Source organism: Jaculus jaculus, chromosome 3 (genome assembly GCF_020740685.1).
Source record: "Jaculus jaculus isolate mJacJac1 chromosome 3, mJacJac1.mat.Y.cur, whole genome shotgun sequence".
Taxonomy (NCBI): domain Eukaryota; kingdom Metazoa; phylum Chordata; class Mammalia; order Rodentia; family Dipodidae; genus Jaculus; species Jaculus jaculus.
The window spans coordinates 75732980-75758687 of record NC_059104.1 but is presented as its reverse complement, the minus strand read 5'-3'; the positions used below and the strand labels follow the sequence as shown (position 1 = coordinate 75758687).

General features: G+C 43.0%; 2 protein-coding genes and 1 pseudogene across 6 annotated transcripts in view; 2 read left to right on the top strand and 1 right to left on the bottom strand.

Annotated features, from left to right (window-relative positions):
- Positions 1-7072, bottom strand: part of Ncapd3 (non-SMC condensin II complex subunit D3) — a 173818-nt gene extending 166746 nt beyond the window's left edge. For 2 of the 4 annotated variants that reach the window (XM_045145064.1, XM_045145065.1), the window contains exon 1: positions 6953-7044. Coding sequence is in view for 2 of the 4 variants with exons in the window: in XM_045145067.1 (XP_045001002.1) it covers positions 6953-7013 (61 nt within the window). In the remaining 2 variants the exon portion in view is untranslated. Of the gene's footprint in view, positions 1-6952 lie in introns of all 4 variants that reach the window. The other 2 variants (XM_045145067.1, XM_045145068.1) reach the window with 2 other exon arrangements.
- LOC101612982 lies at positions 3853-4747 on the top strand (annotated as a pseudogene).
- An 894-nt stretch (positions 7073-7966) lies between the features above and the next one.
- The window catches only part of Vps26b (VPS26, retromer complex component B), a 29955-nt gene continuing 12213 nt past the window's right edge, over positions 7967-25708 (top strand). Inside the window, exons 1-2 of one of the 2 annotated variants that reach the window (XM_045146453.1) lie at positions 7967-8403; positions 24894-25050. In XM_045146453.1, coding sequence (XP_045002388.1) covers positions 8181-8403; positions 24894-25050 — 380 coding nt within the window. In that variant the 5' untranslated portion in view covers positions 7967-8180. The remainder of the gene's footprint in view (positions 8404-24893; positions 25051-25708) is intronic. The other variant, XM_004665501.3, reaches the window with a different exon arrangement.

Below are 25708 nucleotides of genomic sequence, written 5' to 3'. Positions count from 1 at the left end.
ACAGATTAATCACTGGGACCTCATGAAATGACAAAGATTTTGCACTGCAAAGGACACAGTGAAAAAAGCAAAGAGGCAACCTACAGAATGGGAAAAAATCTTCGCCAGCTATATATCTGATAGAGGATTAATATGTAGGATATACAAAGAACTCAAAAAGGTAAGTAATAAGAAATCAAACAAGTCAATCAAAAAATGGGCTATGGAGCTCAATAGAGCATTCTCCAAGGAAGAAATACAAATGGCATATAAGCATCAAAAAAAAAATGTTCTACGTCACTAGTCATCAGGGAAATGCAGATTAAACTACATTGAGATTCCATCTCACTCCTGTCAGATGGGCCACCATCATGAAAACAAATGATCATAAATGTTGGCAGGGATGTGGAAAAAGAGGAACCCTTCTACACTGCTGTTGGGAATGCAATCTGGTCCAGCCATTGTGGAAAAGAGTGTGGAGTTTCCTAAAACAGATAAAGATTAATCTACCATATGACCCAGCTATAGCACTCCTAGGCATATATCTGAAGTAATCATCTCATTTCTTTAGAAGTACATGCTCTACCATGTTTATTGCTGCTCAATTTATAATGGCTGGGAAATGGTACCAGCCTAGATGTCCCTCAACTGATGAGTGGATAATGAAGATGTGGCACATTTATACAATGGAGTTCTACTCAGCGGTAAAGAAAAATGAAGTTATGAAATTTGCAGAAAAATGGATGGATCTGGAAAGGATTATACTAAGTGAGATGTTGGGCTCCTTCCCGCACAGGTAGTGCCAAGGGAAGAACCAGGACTGCTGGTTCCTTCCTAGGGGTTGAGGGGATGATGAGCGTCCGACGACCCAGAAACCTCTCCTGGCCACCAGAGAAAAACCACACTGAGTCAGGAGTCCTTTCCAAGCAGGAGCTCAGTGTGTGTTTATATAATGTTGAGAAAGAAGGTGGAGACTTTAGGGTGGGGTGAGATGTAAGGGCCAATAGCATACCGCGACCTTTGAGAAGATTGGTTGTAAGCGTGCATGAGCAGGAGACTCTAACTTCCTGTGCGGAAGTGGCAGGCCAGAGGCCATTTGGCCCCCTGCCCAGGCCCAGAAAGCCAAGTGCCACATGTTCTCTCTCATATGTGGATCCTAGCTACAGATGACTGGGCTTATGCGTGAGAATGAAAATACTTAGTAGCAGAGGCCAGTAAGTTAAAAAGGAGACATAAAGGGAAGAGAAAGGAAGGGAAGAGGGTACTTTATAGGTTGATATTGTATATATGTAAGTACAATGATTGTGATGGGAAGGTAATATGATGGAGAATGGAATTTCAAAGGAGAAAGTTTGGGGGGGGGAGGGATTTTTTTATAATCATGGAAAATGCTAATAAAAAAAATAAAAAACAATGGGCTATGGAATTAAATGGAAAGTTCTCAATAGAGGAAATACAGATGGCATATAAAGATCTAAAAAAGTGTTCTCCACACTTACCCATCAGAGAAATGCAAATTAAAACTACCTTGAGACTCAATCTCTCACCTGTCAGAATGGCTACCCTCAAGAAAACAAATGGCAATACATGTTGGTGAGGATGTGAAGTGGTAAAGGGGAACCCTTTTACTTTGTTGGTGGGAATATAATCTGGTATAGCCATTGTGGGAATCAGTGTGGGTTCTTGAGACAGCTACAAATAGATTTGCCATATAATCCAGCTATTGCACTGCTAGGCACATATCCTAATGACTCTTCTCACTACCTACCTTAGAGATACTTGCACAACCATTATATTGCTGCTCTATTCACAATAACTAGGAAATGGAACCAGCCTTGATGTCCATGCACAGATGAGTGGATAATAAAGATGTGGCACATTTACACTATGGAGTTCTATTCAGCAGTAAAGAAAAGTGAAATTATGAAATTTGCAGGGCAATGGATGGATCTGGAAAGGATTATACTAAGCGAGGTAACCCAGGTCCAGAAAGCCAAACGTTGTATATTCTCTCTTATATATGGATCCTAGCTACAAATGTATAGACTTGTGTGTGATCTGGAACCAAAAATCAGTAGCAAAATCCCATAAGCTAGAAAAAGGCTATAACAGTGGAAGGAGAGAGAAGATCTTAAGGGGATATGTAGCAGACAGCTTCAGGTTCACTGAGAACTTCCAGACCAGGCAAAGTTATGAAGGAAGGGATATTTGTTGAAGCTTGCAGATCCAGGAGAAGTTCCGTAAATGGCAGAAGAAGCTGGCCTGCCTTCACAGGACCAAGCAGAGAGAGAGAAGTACAGGCTTAAAAGCCACACAGTACAGCACACTTCAGGAACTCCTGCTAGGCACACTTTGCATATCTTTAGATTGAAATCTGAAACCCACCACCACACCTTAAGATCCACTCAGTGACACTACCTCCAGCCAGGTGGCTGAAGATGCAAACTACAAACAAATTTTAAAAAACTAAATATATTGGGGGCCATCTATTCAAACCACCACAGGATGGTATTGTATATATGTAAGTAGAATAGATTAAAGGGAGGGGAAAGGCCTAAGCAAGGTCAGGGAAAGAGATTGTATAAAAGAAAGGTGGGGGGGAGGGTCAATCAAAATTCAAGATATTCTCAGTAAGACATATGAAAATCTACTTTCCCATGAGAAAGACATGGTAAACCCTATTGCTACAGACTTCACATGCCCACTGAGGAACCAAGCTGGAACTGAGCAGAAAACCTTTTCCCTGTAGCCCAGCCACCTGAAAGCTGGAAAAAGCTGCACTGTATGCAGTCTTATGGGAGACAGCAGTCACCAGCGGTGAAAACAGTGGACACTGGAAACCTCAAGTTTGGCCACACAGGCCAAAATCATGAACTAGTGCAATAGTGGTATGTCTGCTCTGAGGGAAACCAACTGCGCTCTAATTAGACTGAAGGCCTTCTCTATGGGAGGGAATACATGCCTTGTACTTAAGACCTCATCAAAAGCCTATGGCAGAGGAGGTCATGAGCCTTAGGGGTATAAAGCCTGCTCTTGTCTGGATAAATGCATGTATTACTCTCACCAAATTGCCCTGAAAGCACTACACTTAATGTACATACTCATATATTAATGTTACTCTCACTTCTGGTTAGAGAAGCTTCTCTCTTTTCCAATGGTGGTGACCACTGGGATGACCCGAAAGGCAATACAGTGCTGAGAAGGGAAGGGGGAGTGTCCAGCACTGAAACATCTCACCCCCTCCCAGGCTCAGGATCCATTGTGGAAGAGGTGGCAGAAAGAATGTAAGAGCCAAAGGAAGGGTACCACTCCTTACATACTACTGTCTGGACAAAATATGGACCCAATATTCAAGACCTAGCAGTGCCTAGCAATACCCACAGAAGACCCTCATAATAGGAGGAAAAGATGATGATATCAAATTAAAAGAGAGGCTAATGGAGAGAGGGAGGGATATGACAGAGAGCAGTTATGAAGGGGAAAGTGGGGGAGGGAGAGGAAGGGGAGGAAAATACCATGGTTTGTTGTCTGTATGTATAGAAGTTGTCAATAAAAAATACATATGTGGCTGGGCTTGGTGGCACACGCCTTTAATCCCAGCACTCGGGAGGCAGAGGTAGGAGAATTGCTGTGAGTTCGAGGCCACCCTGAGATCACATAGTGAATTCCAGGTCAGCCTGGGCTAGAGTGACACCCTACCTCAAAAACAAACAAACAAACAAAAAAATACATATATGATCCTGGCGGGCTGCGCTGAATGGCTCTGAGTGGGGCCGGGCCAGGGAGCCGAGGGATGCTCTAGGCTGCTGGGCACAGCTGGACAGCGCAGTGGTTGGGCTGAGGCGCCAGACCATGAGGTGCTGGTATTTAAGAGATTATGGCATCTAAAACCAACAATGTTAAAAAACGGAACTCCTGTAATAACATTGAGGATCATTCCATTGATCTTCCTAGAAAGAAGATCTCTAATTTCACTAATAAGAACATGAAGGAGATTAAGATATCTCCAAAACAGTTGGCTGCTTACATAAAACAGTTGGACAAGTCGTGAAAAGCCCAGATAAAGTACGCAAGGTGATCTGTTGCAGAAAGAAAGGTCATCACCCATTTGTAAATCCCTGTTACCGAAACAAACAGTCCCCTAAAAGTGGGGACTGTGACATGGCAAAAAAAGAAAATGAACTGGCTTGTAAAAATTACGCCATGATAGTAGAACATTTTTGGTCAACTCTAGTGATTCTGGTTCTTCACAAACAGCCCATCATCAAAATACAGTGGCTTTTTTTCTGAGGTTTCTCAGGACCATGAAACAATGGCCCAAGTTTTATTCAGCAGGAATTTGAGATTAAATGTAGCTTTAACTTTCTGGAGAAAGAGAAGTATAACTGAACTTGTTGCCTATTTGGTGAGGATAGAAGATCTTGGAGTTGTGGTAGATTGCCTTCCTGTTCTAACTAATAGGTTACAGGAAGAAAAGCAATATATCTCACTTGGCTGCTGTGTAGACTTGTTGCCTCTAGTAAAGTCATTACTTAAAAGCAAATTTGAAGAATATGTTATAGTTGGCTTAAACTGGCTTCAAGCAGTAATAAAAAAGTGGTGGTCAGAACTATCATCGAAAACGGAAATTATAAATGATGGATATATTAACATTTTGAAGAAACAATTAAGTGGATTATGGGAACAGGAAAACCATCTTACTTTGGTTCCAGGATATATTGGTAATATAGCTAAGGCTGTAGATGCTTATTTATTACAGGTGCATTGAGAAATTTCATCTTCTACAGAGCTTTTGGTTATTGAAAACATCACCAGATTAAATTATTTCCAAAAGTAAGTCTCTTCTAAGAACTGTGGACTATGGAAGAAATCAAATCTTTTTTTTTTTTCTTTTAAAAGCCACATGATGAAACTACTAATGAAACCCTAACAATCTACTTCACATTGAAGTGGAAAGATAGCCAAAAGGAGCAGCTTCGGAGTCCCTGAGCTGACTGCGCACCAGGAGGCTGTTCGCTGTTGCTGCATCAGTTTCTATGGCTGTCTGCAGCATGGCGTGAGAACTGATGGGTCTTCATGCAGTCCTGCGTGAGACTACAATTTATACTATGCGAGAAAATAATACAGGACTTAGTACTAAGAACTACAAAAACCAATCATTAATTTTACTGTGTTTTATAACATAAAAAAAGACACTTCAATGTCTGCAGCTACTTCTGTTGAAAAGACTGAAAGTTTAAATCATCAAAGTAAATAATCAGTATAAAATTGTGTTAGCCCACACTGATACTGTGTATACAAAATGCCTTAATTACTAATAAGCCAATGTATTATTATACCAGTATCTCTTTCAAAAAATTAGAAGACCCAATGCTTCTGGCATAATAAAATCATGGAATTAAATCAAGGGTTTAGCATTCATAAAGGATGTTGTATTGAAATATATCCCACACCAGTTTTTAAACTTGAGAATATTTTTAGTGGCTCTTTTTTTTTTTTTTGCCAGAATCTTCATATTATATTTGTCTGTTTACTTTATCCTTATATAAAGGTAAAAGGTTATTATTTATTTGTATGAATGTTTAACTGGAAATGTCCATGGATTTGGCTAATTTATATTCACTTTTTATTATATATAGATTTCTAATATTTTTCATTTCTGTAACATTCAAACTTCTTTCATTTGAGTAAATTTACTAGTTAGTTCTAAAAAAATACATATATATTTTTTAAAAAGCTGCTATGTTGGGGCTGGAGAGATGGCTAAGTGGTTAAAAGACACTGCAAAGTCTGTTGATTCAGGCTCAAATCTCAAACCACTGTCACAAAAACTGGCATGTTTGGGCTGGAGAGATGGCGTAGCAGTTAAGGTGCTTGCCTGCAAAGCTTAAGGACACAGGTTGGATTCCCCAGTAACCACATAAGCCAGATGCACATGTTTCTACAGTTCCTTTAAAGTGGCTACAGGCCCTGGCATAACCATTCTCTTCCACCCCCTCCCATCTGCCTGTTTCTCTATTAAATAAATAAATATATTTTAAAACATTTTATTTATTTGACAGATAATGAGGGAGGGAGAGAAAACAGGCGCAACAGGGCCTCCAGCCACTGCAAAGGAACTCCAGAAGAATGTGCTCCCTTGGGCATCTGGCTAACGTGGGTCCTGGGGAATCAAACCTGGGTCTTTCAGCTTTACAGGCAAATGCCTTAATCGCTAAGCCATCCCTCTAGTACTAAATAAAATACTTTTTTAAAGTGCCGTGTTTGTTTGCGTGCCCACACAACCGCGTGCAAATTAATTGAAATATATCTTAAAAAGAAAAGAGCTGAGATATTCCTGGAATTGTCTTAACTGATCATGAAGACTCGGGCCTGGATAGCAGTAACAGTACTGGATCCTACATGCTATACAGCACGTGGTAGTGGACATGGGATAGAAAACTCCCAGGTGTGTGGTTTGGCTGGTGCAACTAGCTTGCTTATGGAATCCTGGTTTCATTCAGACATCTAGTTGAAGTTTCAACTATGAATTCCAATGAGTACGTCTGAAGAAACAGATTTTTTGCTATTCAAACCCACCAGAAGAGATGGGTACAGAGAAGACCAAGAAGACTTATCACAATTTTAAAGTGTAGGCAGAAAAAAAACTGATGCACTAGCACCTGAAGAGGTCCACAAGTACGTTGTTGTTTTGTTCTTTTGGGACAAAGTCTCTTGTGGCTTGAATTCATTACGTAGCAAAGGTTGATTCAAACTCACGCCAATCCTGGCGGCTTAGCATTTTTTAAAACTTATTTGTCTGGACTGGGCGCCTATCATAAGCCCGGCAGGACCACGACACAGGCCTAGTGGTCGCACACAACGCAGACACCTAGGGGCTCCAAGTCCCACCCCCAACCGTGCAGGATAAGGGGCAATAGGCCGCACAAAGCACCCCAGCCCTGCCCCCAGTACTCGCCGCTGCTTTCCTCACCGAGGCGGAGATCTCCCGGGCACCAGGGTTGCAGGCCGCTCTCCACCTTCCACAGCGCCATCACGACCAGGGAGAAACCCGCCGTCCCCGCGCAGCTCAACTTTTGAAGCTCACTTCCGCGCGCGCTCCGAGACGTTTCTTCAGACCAATCACAATGGAGCAGATTCACACTGACCAATCAGCATGCTGGACAAGGTTCACAGCATGAACCAAGCAGCTGGGTCGTCCTTCGGTTGCGCAGTAGAGACAGCGCGGACACGGTCTTCAGGGTGCTTTTATATTAGCTTTCTTGTTTAGGAAGTGGCCAGGAACTAAGGCCTCTAGGTCTTATAGGGTAGGAAATCTGCAGGCAAAATGAAATATGGTACTTCCTGAAGTAACTGTTACCTTTTCCACTGTGGAGAGACATTCAGCGTGCTTGTGAGCACGCTACCCTCACCCAGTGAGAACTCGAGCTTTGCACACATCCGAATAGGAAAGGCAGCCCAAAGATTATCAGGAAAGACAGTAAGGGAAATCAGACGGAAGCACTAAGAGAAGACACCGGCACTTAGGATTTTCACAGAATGTTTGTGCCCGAATCCTGTTGGAAGGAAGCTCGTGCCGCCATATTAATTAAGGGACTGTCAAGCCAGTCTCCTTACTGCGCGTGCGCAGTTGAGCGCCCCTCTGGCTACCCAGAGACTAGCCCGGGAAAAGGGCGTGCGCATGCGTGTGCCTTTTCCTACGCGTCGGGACCCAAGCTAGCCTAACCCCCACAACCCCGCCCCGAGCCGCTGAAGCACCTCGGTGCGTTGCACCGTGGGAATCTGGGCAGCTGGCTGCGCTGCTAGGTGATCGACCCCACCCGGTGGGCAGCGAAGCCCGACCTGCGGCTGCCCGTCCTAGCGCTGCGCGGCCCGCCTCGACTGCTCGCCGCCCGCGGCTTGTCGCACTTGCTGGAGCTGACGAGGTGCCCGCTGCGCACCGCCGCTGCGGGCGCTGCAGCTGGCCGCGGGCCTCGCCGCGCTTGCCCTCCCCCCCGTGGAGCTCCGTGCCTCGAAGCCGCCCTTTCCGTCACTGTCCCCGGGCAGCAGGCTCTCTTCGGTCCTCGTCCGCCGCCCAGTGAGGCTGCGGAGAGGCCGGCCAGCGCTCCCGCAGCAGCCTGCTGCCAGCCTTCTTCGAGGGCAGCCCCGCGCCTGGCAGGAAGGAGCAGTCTTGGCCCAGACCCGTTCGGCCCGGCACTGCGATGAGCTTCTTTGGCTTCGGACAGAGCGTGGAGGTGGAAATCCTGCTGAACGATGCGGAGAGTAGGAAGCGGGCGGAGCACAAGACCGAGGACGGGAAGAAGGAGAAATATTTCCTGTTCTACGACGGGGAGACTGTCTCTGGGAAAGTGAGCCTTTCACTGAAGAACCCCAACAAGCGACTGGAGCACCAGGGCATCAAAATCGAGTTCATTGGGCAGATTGGTGAGTCGATCCCTGAGATCTCCCTACCCCAGTGCTATCAGTAGAGCTCTGACGCTAAGCGGGTGCGGAGGGAGCAGGGTTTTTCAGGGCCCAGCTCCTGCGAGGCCTGTTACAACACAGGCTCTTGTCATTCTCAGTCGAAAAGCCCGAGGTTCAACCTAAGTGCTGCCTGTGGGAGACTCCCCCTGTATTACCATCTTGCCAAATGCGACAGCGTAATGCCAGGAACTCGAGACAGCCAAGGATGGGAGGAAGCGCTCTGCTGTGCGGCCTTACGCGTACCTCACCCCTGACACCCCCAGTTGCCTCTTCGACATGCTCTCAGCTTTGCTTCTTGGTCCCAGGATTTCAAACTGAGTGTTCTCAGGGCACATCCTATGTCTTGCAGGTGGATTTGCTATGGAGAGCCAGCAATTCCCATAGACTAGGTGGCTACGCTTCCAAAGATAAGCTGTGCCTCATCCACCCACCCACTCCGATTTTCTTGATTAAATATGATTTGGGAACCATGTCTTATCAGCTGTCTTATCTCATCTTCACCTAGAACTGCCTATCCTGGGCATGTTTGGAAGAAGACCTGCCTCAATCTGACTTCCTGTATTTCTCAACTCCTTGTTCAAATGGTAGTCTTCAGTCGTGTAATCCTCTTAAAAAAATAATGTTACTAAGCCCACAATTAAATGATCAAGTTTTCTCAATGCTCAGTAGCATTTACTAGAACTAGACAGCAAAATGTAATAACAAAAATTTGGAGAGCTGCCTATCAAGACCCGGTTGTCTCCAATTCTAAGAGTATTTGGGTCTTGTGTATTATTAAATTGTTCAGGTACTTCCAAAATAAACCATTGTTGTCATGAGGTCAGGAGCAGTTTTTGCAGAAGTACTGGTGATTTGTGAACCTCTGGCAGAAAACACCTGCCCTGTACCCTAGACTGCATATACAACACTACTTTTTAGAGACTTCCTTGGGAAAATGTACTAAACTCATCCGGAGAGTTCTACTAAGCATTTACTTTTAGAATAACCTAAAGAGTGTGCTGGAGAGATGGCTCCACAGTTACAGGTGCTTGCTTGCAAGTCCTGCTGGCCCAAATTAGATTCCCCCATGTTAAGCCAAACGCAAAAAATGGCATGCATCTGGAGTTCACTTGCAGTGGCACGAGAAAGAAAGAGAGAGAATCAGTAGGGCAGAGCCTTGCCACTGCAGATGAACTCCAGATGCATGTGCCACTTTGTGCTTCTGATTTTATGTAGGTACTAGGAAATCAAATCTGGGCCAGCAGGCTTTACAAGCAAGCACCTTTAACCATCGAGCCACCTTCCCAGAGAAGACTATGTAGAATAGCTTTCATGCTCTCTACTTTCCTGCTTCTGACTTGGCAGTGTTTCTCAAGGACTGCATTCTTGACATATGGGCCTTGGATGATTTGTTATCCCAGTATGTTTATCTGCATCCCCAGCCTTTCCTGAGCTGATAATACTGCTGGCCTCTGCTGCTTGTGACAGAATAATGTTGATATGTTGTTATATGTCCCCTGGAAAATGCAATTGTCCCTAGTAAAGAGCCTTAGGGTAAACTGGATAAATTGAATTATTTTATGTTAAGCATGATATATAAAATAGTTCAACTCTTGCTTTCTGAGAATTCTTAGGTTTTAAGTAGGAGTTTTAAAGATATTATATTAATTCTTCTGCTCCATAATACCAGTGTAAACATGTGTGTCTAGTTTGTATCTATACCATTGTTCTCAGGTATGTGAAAGATAATTCAGATGTTTCCTGCTAAAGACAATATGTAATGAGCTACTCTAGAAGAAATGAATAGTGTCAGGATCTCCCTGTGTGATTGTCTCAATGAAAGGTAGCTGAAGAGGCTATTTGTTTTAACTGCTCCATTTGGTTCCTTGTCCACCTCCTTCATTTCCAGATAGTGTCCCTAGTATATTTTCTCAAAACCATTTTTCAGTTCTTCTGGTAGCTCTTCCTGGACGCTCTGGGTAGAGTAGGCCATGGGAATTTGAGCAAGTTAGGGTCTCAGCTTTCTGGCTATAAATAAAAGATAATAACATCACCTGGTTATTATGTTGAGCTATTTGGGAGATTATATCTCATGCCCCATAGAGAAAGTTCCCTTATAAAATGATAGTAGTCAGTGCTATGATGTTTCCACTTCACAGTTACAGTTACTGAGATACAGCTTTCCCCCAAACCTCTTATATCCACTACAATCAGCCTGCCTTATCAACTTTACATGGAGTACATGGTTCAGCCCTTTGCCTACCAGTCACAGCTGGTGTTGGGTATTAAGCCATTTCCCATTATGTAGTTAAAATATATACTTCTCCCTCAATTTTCCATGAGTACACAAAGAATAATAATCACATAATAAGGAATGGTGGCCAGTGAGTGTGTTTATTATTTGGCTTGATCAAGAGAAAGCTTCAGAAAAAAACTTTCTACTGAGCATGGTAGCATGCATCTGCAATCCTACACCTGGTCTGAAAACAAAACAGAACAAAGAAATGAAAGAAAAACCTCTCTAGTTACATAGCTTCTATTCCCTCTTTCTTGCTGTCATGTTTTTAAAAATGACTCATTAAATGTGTATTAGCTGATTCAGAGGCACACAGTACTTTTCTTAGACTATTGCACTCTTTTGTTTAATCCTCCTAGCTGTCCTAAAGAAGCATGTGAGTTATTGTGCTACATATTGAAAGCAGTCATTATGAACTGACTTGAGGCATAAGAGCAAGGATGGTGGGTAACTTAGTTGAAGTTGTGGTCCTGTGGTTTTCTCCTTCATTGCACTCTTTGACTATGTATCAAGTGGGTGGAACTTACATCAGGTTCCAAAGTCAGGCTGTAGGAATGACAGCAGAGAGCTAAGAAAGTTACTTTCACTGAATTCTGTGTCCCTTCCTCAATGTTTTGGTTCAGGAGTTTTGAAGAAGGTGGAACTTTGTCCCCTCATTGTATAACTTGTTCTGGAGATCTCTTTCTGTAACCTTGACTTCTGTGTTATCTTATATGGCTCTGTGTGTGTGTGTGTGTGTGTGTGTTGCTGGTGATCCAACCAGGATTGGCAAGCATAGTATCACCAAGCTACACCCCCAGGCCATCCTCTAGTCTGATGAATCTCAACTGCTTTTGTTTTGTTTTGTTATTTTGTCCTGGCTGGGCTTCTCTTCTAAGTTTTACATTTCAAGCTTCCTTATTGCCTTCTTTCTTTAAGTTTTTCATCTGTATTGATATCCTCCCTATACACTTGCATGCTGTTTCTGATGGCCTGATCTCTGATCTAACAATGTCAGTAGGACCATAACTAGGTTACACTAAGTTACACTCATGTGGTAGAAAGGCCTAAGACCCCATTTTGGAAAGTAATAGTATACAAAGAGTGCTGTGAGAACTAATACTGTTACAGAAGAAAAAAATATTTCTCAGCTGGAATCTTTTTTAAAAACTCTAGCAAAGGATATGGGCAGCCTTAGAGAGTAATGGGGTTAAATAAACTAAATATAATTAGACAGTCAAACCTACACAGACAGACAAACACAAATATCCATGTATTCCGCAGCCAAATTGATACTGTCTTGGTTTTACAGGTTGTTTGTTTGTCTGTTTTTATTTATTTATTTGAGAACAACAGAGAGAAGAAGAGGCAGATAGATAGAAAATGGGTGTGTCAGGGCCTCCAGCCACTGCAAACAAACTCCGGACGCATGTGCCCCCTTGTGCATCTGACTTATGTGGATCCTGGGGAGTCAAGCCTTGAACTGAACTCCTTAGGCTTCACAGGCAAGCACTTAGCTGCTAAGCCATCTCTTCAGCCCCATCGGTTTTCCAGTTTTTAATGCGCCCATCATTAACAATATGCCTGTACTTTGACAACTCCAGAGACATTCTTTTTTACTTATTAACCATTGAAATACTAAGTAAAAATGCATTTTGAAGTTAACTGGGTTGGTTCTGGTATATTCGCTATGTTGCCAATAGAACTGGGTTTGGGAATCCCAGACATATAATTGCTTCCATGGGTTTGCCTGGGGGCCAAAGGCTCTGGGTAGGCTGTGGCAAATACCAATCTTGGCCAATGCAGTCAGCACATAGAAGCTGGGAAGATAGATGAAGAAGAGACTCCTACTGATTTATATTTCTTGTAAGACCCACATGAAGTCTACACTGTACATAGTCCTAGCACAGCACCAATCCTGGGCTGTCACAGGAGCAGCTGTGATACAAAACTGGCCCATTTTCTTTTCATGGTGGTAACTTCACTTCTTTTTTACCATGAAATACCCTGAATGCAAAACTTTATTTCATCTTGTATAGAGAAAGAAACTAATTACAGAAGTTATGTTAAAAAAGAAAAAAACAGGGTGAGTGATTTAATTTCTATTTCTAGCCTGAAAAATGAAGGTTTTGAGGGTTTAGTGGTTGAGAGGACTTATAGTTACTTCTCTGGAGTAGGGTAGAGGCAGTTTATAGTCTCTTTATAGCCCAAGCCTCTTGCTAGAACACTTGGATTTTCTTTTGTAATTTATACAAGATAAAACCAGTTTTCCTGGCAGATTGCAGAGTGAGACTACTATTTCTGCCTCTTTGGTCTGTATAATTTGCAAAAGCATTCCAAGTGGCTTATAAAAATTATGAACCAAAAAGGCAGTTTCATGCTAGGTATTATGGCCCATGCCAGTAATCTCAGTACTAGTAAGTCTAGGAGTCACCATGAATTCAAGGCCAGTGTGGGCTAAATAGCAAGTTCAAAGCCAGCCTAGACTACATAGCAAGACCCTGCCTCAAAAACAAAACAGGATGAATAAACAGGAGACCATTCCAGCCCTGTTTAGACCATATTGCTCTCCTATGGCATTTCACATAGGAGTTGATACTAATGTGTTATGGGAAGGAAAGAACTGGGGAGAATGTGATGCTGTACAGGAAAAGGACTTCTGCCCAAATGCCCTGCTGGGCGGGGCAGTGTGGTGTTCCATTGTTGCTGGAATCTGCAAATGCTGTAAACTGAGTATGCTCTGAACCTTCTCTGTTTGATGTATTTATCAGGTTGTCTTTGGTCTGTGTGACCACTTTTTGTTATTTTCCACCCTTCTTTTCCCATCTTCTCTTCAGTCTGAGTTTTCCCATTTAAAGTTCGTAGACATTGGAGCCTTGCTCTGCCTACTTCTGTACTCTGGAACTAGGGCCAGAATCTAGTGCTTGGCCGGTAAGACACAGGGTTCACAATGTAAGGGTTCAGTTCTCACATAGGCAGCACCACCCATCAAGGCCAAATAGCAAGTAGCTACAGTGAGTGGAAAATTGCCTTTTACTGGGGCTGGCCTAGGCTTGGTTTCTTCCCTACGCCTGCATGGCCTTACTTTTACTGGGGCCACAGCTGAATTGCTTACTTTCTTCCCCTCATAGTTTGGAGATGTCATCTTCCTTTAGTGGATGTGTGAACTATCACTCACTACCTAGAGTGCTACCTACTGCTGAGAACACTTAGTATTTGGAAGATGGGTTATTTATAATAAGAGACTGATAAGAGCTGGAGAGATGGATCAGTGGTTAAGGCTCTTGCCTGTAAAGCAATAGAATGAATTGTATTTAAAGGGAATTTATTAGATTAGCTTACAGCAGTCTAGCAATAGCAGTCTGTAGCCTGAGAGTCAAAGAAACCCAGGAGCTGCTCAGTCCACAAGCCTGGATGCCTCAGCAGTCCCATTCAAGCACCAAAGGCCTGGAGGCTTCCTGGAGAGCCTCTACTCTTCATCCCATGCTGGTCTTCAGTCCACACTAGTCTTCAGTCTACACTGGAAAGCAGCAAGCAGTGAGCAGCTAGGTGGGAGGAGGGGCTACTTAACTTCCCTGGGCTTCCTTAGATAAAGCCCCCTTCCAAGAGGGGCCATCCACTCTGGGGGGATGGCTCACCCTGGGGGAAGGATTCCTCCTTTAGTTCTCCTTGGAAGCAACCTCAGAGACCCACTTATGGTTAATGTCTGTGGATTCCTAAACAGATCAGGTTGACACAAAACTTAACCATCACAAGTCCACCCCTTGTCAACTTGACACCAAACCATATCTCCTTACATCATACTTAATTTCCAAATGAAAACAGTAACATGGTATAACCATCCCATATATAACCGGAAACACACAATCTTCCCCCACCACAAAGGAAGGTTCCTTGAAGAATGCTTAATCTCTAATATGATTAGTCAAATATAAATTCAACAGGCAGTTAGCTAGTAATATGATCTTAATCAGTATTAATTACCTAATAGAGAAATAAGAGAAAAACAAAAGCATCTTAATATTGATGAACATATACACAAACACTCTTAACAAGGTAGGGTAGAAGCACTCATGGCAATTACAATCCTTGTTTTTGTAACTGGTCATGTGGCCATAACTACCTTCTTCTACCTATTCTGTATTTCCTCCACCTTTAGCAAGCACCTCGGCAGGTTCTTTACCTGGTGGAGTGACCCATACCTTCATTCTTGAAGGATCTGGGCCTTTTATCACACTGCCTTGATTGGATTGTTATAATTGTCCATTGGCTTTGATAACAGGGCATGGTAACACCAAGAGACACCCTAAAGGATCTCCTGCATTCCAGACATGCTCTTCCTTACCTCCATTGTGGAGGAGCAGTTTGATTTCCCCTGTAGTCTATATCAGTCACCCCTGCTAACACTGTAACTCCTTTTTCAACCTAATCACTCAAGGGTATCAGGAGCCCAAAGTGGACTGGGGCAGGTCTTAGGTACAATGAAATATTCTTCATGTCTCCTGGCAAGAACACTACCCCCTCTGGAACCAAGACCTCTAGGCCAGCAGAGGGTAAAGATGCAGGAACAGGAAGCAAAATTTGGCTAATGGGTCACTTGGGGTGATGGTAAGCGGGACAATTCCCATTTCCACCGCTTGATTCCAGGACCTGTGAATCTGGGCTGTAGGAGAAACAGCACCATATATAGGACACCGATTCAGAGCATATACAGCCTGCTGGAGGACTTTTCCCCAGCCTTCAAGCTACTGCCACCTAGTTGGCACTGTAGCTATTTCTTTAAAAGGCCATTTCACCATTCTATCAAGTCAGCTACTTCAGGGTGGTGGGGTACATGGTAAGACCAATGAATTCCATGATCATAAGCCCACTGCCGTACTTCCTTGGCTGTGAAGTGAGTTCCTTGGTCAGAAGCAATGCCATGTGGAATACCATGGCAGTGGATAAGGCATTCTGCAAGCCCACGGATGGTAGCTTTGGCAGAAGCACTATGTGCAGGAAAAGTACATCTATACCCAGAATAAGTATCTGTTCCAGTAAGGACAAAATGCTGCCCTTTCCAGGATGGAAGTGGTCCAGTGTAGTCAGCCTGCCCCCAAGTTGCTGGCTGGTCACCCCAAGAAATGCTACCATATCAGGTGCTCAGAGTTGGTCTCTGCTACTGGCAGATTTGGCACTCAGCTGCAGCCATAGCCAAGTCAACCTTAGTTAGTGGAAGTCCATGTTGTTGGGCCCATGCATAACCTGCATCCCTGCCACTATGGCCACTTTGTTCATGGGCCCACTGGGCAATGACAGAAATGGCTGAGGAAAGAGGTTGACCACTGTTCACAGAATGGGTCAGCTTATCTACTTGATTATTAAAGTCTTCCTCTGATGAGGTCACCTTCTGCTGTGCATTAACATGTGACAAAAGTATCTTTATATCCTTTGCCCATTCAGAGAGTTCTATCCACATATACCTTCCCCAAATGTCTTTCTCACCAGTTTTCCAATTGTGCTCCTTCCAAGTCCTGGACCATCCATCCAAACCACTGGCCACAGTCCATGAATCAGTATATAACCACACATCTAGCCATTTTTCCTTCCAAGCAAAATGTACAACCATGTGCACTGCCTGAAGTTCTGCCCATTGTGAAGACTTCCTTTCACCACAGTCCTTCAGAGTTGTCCCAGAAAGGGGCTGTAATGCTGCAGCTGTCCACTCCTGGGAGGTGCCCACATAACGCACTGAACCATCTATAAACCATGCCCTAGTCCTCTCCTCCTCAGTCAGTAGATCATAGGGAAAACCCCATGATATCATAGGTGCATGCTTGGGAACAGAAGGCATTGTAACAGGAGTAGAAACCATAGGCATTTGGGCAACTTCCTCATGGAATGTTCTTGTGCCTTTACGGCCTGCTCAAGCCCTATCCCATATATACCACTTCCACTTGATGATGGACTACTGCTGTGCATATCCAACTTTATGGCCTGGTGAGTCAGATAACACCCAGTTCATAATGTTCATAATGGGCTGCTCAGGTCAAGTAACTTGATGGCCCCTTATCAAGCAGTTTTCACTAAGTCCCAATAGCAGGCCAACAGCTGTCTCTCAGAGGTAGAATAATTGTCTGCAGACGATGGCAAGGCCTTGCTCCAGAATCCTAAGTGCCTTTGCTGTGATTCACCTCTGGAGGCCTGCCAAAGGCTCCAAACAGCATCCCTATCTGCCACCAACACCTTGAGTACTATCGGATCTGCTGGATCTTATGGCCCAAGAAGCAGAGCAACCTGCACAGAACCTGGATCTATTGAAGAACCTTCTCTTGTTCAGGGCTCCACTGAAAACTAGTAGCTTTCAGAGTCACTTGGGTGGATTAACACACCCAAGCGAGGAAATGTGCTGTCTCCAAATCCAAACAGGCCCCACTAGACGTTGTGCTTCTTTCTTAGTGATAGGAGGGGCCAAATACAACAGGAATATCTCTGCATACCACACACCACTGAACTCCTAGAAATTTCACCGGGGTGGAAGGTCCTTGAATTTTGAATGGATTCGTTTCCCATCCTCTGATGTGCATATGCTGTACCAGAAACTCCCGAGTGGTTGCCAACTCCTGCTCATTTGATCCAAGCAGCATAATGTCATCACTATAATGGACCAATTTGACACCTTGTGGAAGGGACAGGCATTCAAGATCCCTGTGAACTAAGGTGTGATACAGGACTAGAATGTTAATATATCCTTGAGGTAAAACAGTAAAGCTGTGCTGTTAACCTTGTCAGCTGAAAGCACATTGATTCTGGTGGTCCTTATGGACAAGTATGGAGAAGAAAGCATTCACAGAATCAACAGTTGCATACCAGGTACCAGGAGATGTGTTAATCTGCTCAAGTAAAGAAACCATATCAGCAGCTGCAATTGGAGTCACCACCTGATTAACTTTCTAATAATCCACTGTCATTTTCCAGGATCCATCTGTCTTCTGATCAGGCCAAATAGTGTCCAGTAAGCCCCAAAAGGTCTGATTATTTCCTTTTCCCCAGTGTAGTTACCCTAGCAAAAGGCCACAGGGCCCTCTGAGGAAGGATAGAACTAAGCTTACCATTGATACTTTTGGGGACTGTGGGAGGGTCCTTCCTCGATGGGACCTGGCCACCCCTTCAATCAAGGGGCTCAGGATCAGGAAACAGGCTCAAGTCTGGAAACTGGTTAAGAGGCCTTGATTCTCTGTTGCTTTAATTCAAAGCAGCCTTTGTTTCCTTTACTCTGGAACTTTTCTGCTTATATAGATCAAGCGGGAATTTAGTAGTCTTCTTATCTATTTCATTTCTGGGAATACCATGATTAGTACCAAAGGTCTATATAAGTCATGCCATTATGAGCATTATTTGGCCTGTGCTGTCCATTACAGTAAACATGCTCACCTCACCTTTGGCGATTCAGTGCTACCACTTGGCCCTTGTTACCTCGAGATCCAGTTAGACACACTGCATCTAAGTTACATAATGCAGCAACTGTGATGTCTTTGTAATGGGTCTGGGGTCACTCAGAGATTCACCAGTCTGATAAAAATATGATATTAATAAATAGAGGCATTTCTGGCCAAGACTACACATTAAGCCAGGAGCTCAAAAGTGCAGCCCCCAGTTACATCTGGTCAGGAATTATGAGGGCAAATTGCTAAATAAATCTACGTGACAATAGTCACAAGCCTAGTTACAAAGGCGGAAAAAAAAGAAAAAGGTTAGCGGTTAACTCATTCAAGCAGATGACCTGGTATACCAAAGGTAACATTTGCAAGCACCACATCGTGCATACCACAGGTAACGTTTCTTTATAACATTTCCTTATCCATCACATTCCCACCTCCTTTTCAGTTGTGGCACCATGTCACACCTTGGCCTCTTCCATGGGAACCGCCTGGCATTGGGATCTAATAACCATTAGAGAAAATTCTGTTAGATAAGCTTGATTAGAGCATTTAAAATGTAGGGGCCTACAATCAAGCGTAAAAGTAACAGAATTAGGAGTACAGAGATGGCAGTAACTGGAGTGGTGAGTCAGGGTGACCAAGAAAGCAGATGTTCATATAGGCAGACAGGCATCTGGTTTTCAGAAGTAGGACTTGACAGCTTGTGCAGTCTACATGATTTAAAACAATTTTTTTTTATATCTCACTTTGAATTCTTCAAGCTTCTGCCATGTGTAGACTAGTCAGCTTCTGGAGTAAATAGGGTAGTCACCTTGTCAGGGGTAAGTGTCCTCCAGAGCTTGACTTGGAGGAGACCCTCTGGGTTCTGGGTAATCTGTTAGCTGTTACAATCACCTGAGGTCACTGTCCTCTTGACTCTGGTGTGATGAATCTATACCCCTTAACTGATGGCTGTGGGCCCAATTCCCTAAGGTATGTGGGTCCCCTTGTGTTATAAATTTTAAGGGAGCACCATTAGTGGTAGGCAGATCTGGATTACTTCTATAAATCTGAGCAAAGAGACATCTTCAAACAACTAGCACAACCCATGTCAGCAAGTACAAACAGCTAGAACTCTAAATTGTTTTTACATGTCAGATGGGAGTCTGAGATCTGTCCTTAGTGTCCTTATTTCTCCTTTAATAAGACATATCAAAGAGATTAGACTAATACAAATCAGTAGCAATCAGGTAAACATAACCAGTGAGGGGAATTTTTGCATTTTTTTTTTAATTTAAAGACAGCAGTGGCTAACAAGGAACAGGCAGAGGCAGAAAGCATGAGTTAGAGTAGTATTGTAAGCCAGTATCAGACAGGGGACACCAAGTATATGACAGATAAATACTGCTCATCGTCTCCAAATGTGGTCTGTTTACCTTATAAAATAGGAAAAAAGAGTAAATAGTTCCTCTGTGAGATTTTTTTTTTGAGACAGAATTTTATATATAATAACCATATGAAAGAATTAACTACTAATGAGCCAATTTTAACCTTAAGATTTAGTTAAAAGGTTGACAAGTAGAGGAACCTAACTAACTTGGTTGAGTACTCTAAAGTCAGTCATTCATGACCATTATCATGACCAAATTAACATCAGTGAGTTAAAGTTTTAAGTGTACAACCTGAATACCATAGCAACCTGGTACCAGCCAGGGCCATACTTTGTTAGTCTCATATAAGCCCTAGGCTAATAGTCATATTGTATCTCAAGAAGTCTGTAATCTGATCAAGTATGTTAATACTTAGTTAATCAACTTTGTCTCTAACCTTCTATTTAAGCTTACTCATACCTTCATCCACATACTTTTACCTTACAATCTCTATAATCACTCTATAACAATCGTTTTCATCAAGCATTTAACATCCAACATTTAAACTTTCTTCTCCAGTTTATCTTCTTTAGTCAGTTTATCTCATAACTACCAACAAAATCTTTCCTTATCCTTACCATAAGATTTTTAATATGATTATTTAAGTTTGGTTTGTTTTTTGTTTTTTTGGGTTTTTTTGTCCTCAACCTTTTTATAAAAGAGTAGACCAGACTTGGTTTATATTAGTTACCCAGAATAAACATATAGATTTTATCATTTATTGATTTTGGAACTTTGTTTCTTATAACTTTTCTGAAACATATTTTAAAATATGAAAGCAGATTCGAACATTATTAGAAATTTTTATGCAAACTCGTGATCGAGTACTTCTAAGTTTAAACATAAATCTTATGGCTGTTGTCTATTGGTAGTTCCATAGAAGCATAGAAAGAAAAATTAAACATAAAAAGTTAGAAATTTCTTATAGGAAGTCTCCATCTGTTCACAGCAACTTGGCACTCACCCATCATCATGCTGGGACCAGGATTCTGAGATTTCCTGTGCCTGCAGCCCCCTGACTCTGCAAAGCAGGAAAGCTAAAAAAGAACCAATAGGGATTCTCCTGGGGGCAGTATAAACCCCAGAGAGATCTGTTGTGTCTCTGTCCAACAGTGAGATTTGTGTGTTGGGCTCCCCCTCTTACTCCTAGGGCCACCTGGCCATCTGCAAGTCAAGCCCTTCAGGGGAAAGCACTAAGTAACACATTACAGGTGCATCTGCCTGGACAAGCCCAGAACTTAATTATTCCTGATATACTTCTTGCCCTTGGAGATCACAGTGGGACAGCATAGCCCCCTCCCTTTTATTTCCTTCTTAAATTCCAGGGAGAGTTTTGGACTTCCCTTAAGGCTACAAGGTAGCTTTCTGGCCCTGCCATTTGATAACTATTTAAGAGTAGGAGAATTTTGCATTTTTCCTTGCCTATGATCTTAATTACTTTCACTGTTCCCTCTGAGGGACACTCAACAGTAAGAATTGGCAGTGCTATCTAGTACAGTGGGCTTGGTGGAGAACATCCCTCATAATGAAATAGCACTGCTCAGAACAGAAATCATTCTGCAGCCTTAGGTCTGTGAACCACATACATACTCATTCATTTCAAGTACACTTTTCTTTTTTCTTTTCTTTTGTTTGTTTGTTTGTTTGTTTGTTTGTTTTTCAAGGTAGGGTCTCCCTCTAGTCCAGGCTGGCCTGGAATTCACTATATAGTCTCAGAGTGGCCTTGAATGCATGGTGATCCTCCTACCTCTGCCTTCCAAGTGCTAGGATTAAAGGCATGCATTGGCATGCCTGGCAATCAAGTGCGCTTTTCATACAGACTCCAGACAACCATTTCCCCCCTCACACATTCATTCATTCATTCAGAAGCTATGCATTCCCATTTTAAATTTCTATACTATTTACAGCTCAGAGAACAAAACCAAACATTGAAATTACTTAAAGTATAATTTCAGACCTCATATTGAGAATTTTTCCAAACCAAAATTTAACTAGTCTCAATTTCAATTTTCAATTTTCATTTTCCAATTTATCGGGGGTGGTCAGGGTGTTCAGATCACCCAAGCACAAGCCCTGACTTGATTCACAGTTGGAAGGTTGAAGGTTCCCTCTGGCAGCATCCCACAACAAAGGACAGCCAATCTAATTCACAGAATTTCCTCAAGGAGAAGGCCAGACATGTGATGCCTAAGTCACATGCCTGCTATTGGAAGAATGAAAGGTTAGTAAGGACACATTACAAATGGGCTAGGTGTGCTCTGTCCATTTGTAGAGTTTTCAGATTCTACAGCTGGTTTCCTAGGGAGATCCAAAAATGTTAAGGACAAAACAAACACTAAACAGCACAACAGACAAGTGGCCACACAGAACTGAAACAGACCAGAGGTCAGGGGACATCTTACCACCACTCAGGATTATGGAAGTAGTGCTGCATCTGGCCTTCCACTGAATCCCCCTTGCCTCCGGAGGCTTTCCAGACCAGAAGACTCTCTGCCACAGTGTTGATATCTCCTGACCACTACTCTTTCCTGCCAAGGTCTGGAGAATGTCCCTGGGGCTAAGGAGCATCTCTCAGTGGCTATCCCCTAGGTTCTACAACCCACAGTCAATAGTGTCCCAAGAAATCATGACTCTGTGAATCCAGATTCAGAGAGTCTCAAAAATGCACGGAAATAGAAACAAGACTTACCTCTGGTGTGCCTTCCTATCACTCTAAAGAAGACAGAGATTCTGAAGCCTCTTTGTCTTCTTTAGTCACAGAAGACATCTAGGCATTAAGATCCCAGGAACTTTGCCAGTACCAGGCCTTACCAACAGGCTGAAGCAAAAATCACTGTATCACCTCACCCAAGGGTTTTGCCCCTGGTGCTTCACTGGGCATTTCCTGGACCTTAAGGCAAGTCGGGGGTGGGGGGTGACACAGGAGTGATTTGGGCAGAGTGCCCCTGTCAGATCTTGAACGAGCCCCCAAATATAATGGGTCTGGGGTTACTCAGAGCTTCACCAGTCCAACATGAATATGATATTAATAAATACAGGCATTTATTTCTGGCCAGGACCATACTTTGAGCCTGGAACTCAAGAGCACAGCCCCCAGTTACATCTAATCAGGGACTATAAGGACAAATTACTAAACAAATCTATGTGACAATAGTCACAAGCCTAGTTACAAAGGCAAAGAAAAAAAAGTTAACAATTATCTCATTCAAACAGATGGCCTGGTATTCTGCATACCAAAGGTAATATTTGTAAGGTACCACATCCTGCTGGCCACATATCTTTATAACATTTCCTTAATCATCATGTTCTTTTCTTTTTAACATATTATGGCAGCTTTAAGTGTGCTAGGGCTCCCTTCACAAATCTCTTTCTTACAGTCTTAGTGAAGGGCACATCTTCTGACACTCACATTTGGGGGCAAGGATGTGTACATGGCAAGTCCACTCCAGCATTCCAAGTTCTCTTAACCTTTTAATCCCTTCATCATCATTAAGCCAGGGATTTCAGGCAGCTCAAGCTCATTCACATTAGGCCATCTTTGGATCCATATTTCAGCCAACCAATCAAATAAACTCTTGACACCTCTTCCAACTGCATGAGCTACAGTGTTAAATCTAAAATCTCTACTCAGTGGGCCTACTTCAGCAAATTCAGCATGATCTAACCTTCTTTCCTTCATCATCCCACACCCTTAAAATCCATTCACACACATACATCCTCCCTGTACACCTTAGAAAACTCCTGAAGTTCTATAGGGGGTGTACCTCACCTCCTCTCAAGTCACACTTTCTAGCTCACCTTCACGGGCCTGCCTAGCCTTATGCCTTGTCATAGGCCTAGAGGCAAAGGTGGGTGGGCACTGAGGAATATTGGCACCTCCTGCAGGGAGGGTCATTGCTGGTTCCTCAGACATAAAAGGAGTAATTCTCTCAGGAAAGGGTGGAGAGGGCAATACTTAAGGGATTGGGGGCAGGGATGCAACTGCTGCTAAGGGAGGAGAGATCCCATTCTTGTGAAAAACAACTTCTTCAGAATCTGAGAGTTCAGTGTCCCCAGATTCTTAAGGGCCTTCCCACACATCACCATCTCAAGTCATAGGATCACACTCTTTTCCAGTCAGTACCCTCACTTTAACTTCTGATAGCCTGTGAGACTGGCATTTGAGTTTACATTGCAAGTTAGCTAATCTTACAGAGTGAAACCCCATCTCAATAAAGAAAAGCAGAAGTTAATGAAAAGAATATATATATATATATATATATTTATATACACACACACACACATACCAGAAATATTTTATAAAGAGGATGAATTTAAGCCCTCTTTCTCAAAATGTGATAGTAGCACCACCTAGAATATTGTTAGAAGGATTAACTCTCAGGTCCCATCCCATTTTCCCTGGGACCAAGCACTCTGCTTTCACCAGCCTTCCAAAGGATTCTGATGCACATGCAGATTTGAGAACTACTAACTTATAGGATAGAAATAACATTAGAACTTCTATGTTAGATGAACATATCCTTGCCTTTCTGAGTGACAGCAGAGTCTAGTGGCTTCCTTTACTATTTGCTGCCCACTAGATCCACTTCTGTATCCTTTACCTAAATTACCTTCTGAATGTCCCACAAAACCATGTGAAGTAGCTTGTGTTATTACACATACCATAGGAGACCATGCAAGTACAATTTAGATGGAGGCCTGCTTTAATTTCAACCCTGCTGCCTACTTTTTGGCTCTAAGCCAGTTTTACAAGGATCTTTGTCTCGGTTTCTTTGTCTGTTAAATGGATGATAAAGGCTTGAGCTACCCATTTTCCAAGATTATGGTAAGGATAATATGAATAAACCATTGCTTTTTATATTGGCTCCCTTAATAAATGTCAAAACACTACATATAGGGGCTACCTGAGACTGACTAACCTAGCCCAGTACTTCCTTTTCTTTTGGGGGTGCATAATTAATAGATTACTAATAGGAACAATGCCTTGGAGCAGAATCATATTTGGTTCGTTTGTATCAAGGCCTTTCCTGTGTAAAACCAGCCATGTATGGTTGTGCACAGCTGTCAACCCACATATTTAGGAGACAGGGGCAGGAGAGCTTGAGCCTAAGAGTTAGTAGCCAGACCTTGCAACAAGGCAAAACAGAAAGATGGAAGAGTTTTTTTTGAAAAGGAATAGGGAGGGAGATCAGTTAACAGGGAATTCAGGGGAGAGGCCGAGGTCAAAGAAAGAGAAGGAGCCCCAAAACAAGGTTAGAAGGAGCTGGCTGGGGGACAGTTTTCAGAAGAATGGTATCTGCAACCTGGAATACCTCATTAGACCAGGTGCAGCTCAGTTCTGATGGAGGAGTTTTGCTCTCTCTCTAGAACTCTACTATGACCGTGGGAACCACCATGAGTTTGTATCTTTGGTAAAGGACTTGGCTCGGCCGGGAGAGATCACGCAGTCACAGGCCTTCGACTTTGAGTTTACTCATGTGGAAAAGCCATACGAGTCTTACACTGGGCAGAATGTAAAGCTACGGTAAGTGGTCCCTGCTAATTTCTCATTTTATCCCATAACTAAGGCTTCCTGTCTTCTGAGGGTCTTGATATGGCTATTAAAAAGGAAGAGCAGGCCGGGCGTGGTGTTGCACGCCTTTAATTCCAGCACTCAGTAGGCAGAGGTAGGAGGATCACCTTGAGTTCAAGGCCACCCTGAGACCACATAATGAATTTCAGGTCAGCCTGAGCTAGAGTGAGAACCTACCTCAAAAGAACCAAAAAACAAAAAAAAAAAAAAAAAAAAAGGAAGAGCAGCTGAGCATGGTGGCACATGCCTTTAATCCCAGTACTTAGGAGGCAGAGGTAGGAGGATTCCTGTGTGTTCAAGGTTACCCTGAGACTACATAGTGAATTCCAGGCTACAGCCAGACTCTACCTGGAAGAGCATTTGTAAGCAATGTTGTATGAGTACCTGAGCTCTTTGTGGGGAAAGGCTCCTCGATTGTAGTTCACTGTAGCCAGATTCCAGTTACTATCCTGATGTCCCTAAATGCAGAGATGGGAAGAGATACACAGCCACCACTTTTTCACAGTGTTATTGTCAAAAAACGTCCCTGATGTATGGAGTGTAGGAAAATAGTTAAGAAACAATGAAATGTTAATATGTTGCCTTTATTTTTAATGTAACTCATTTAATT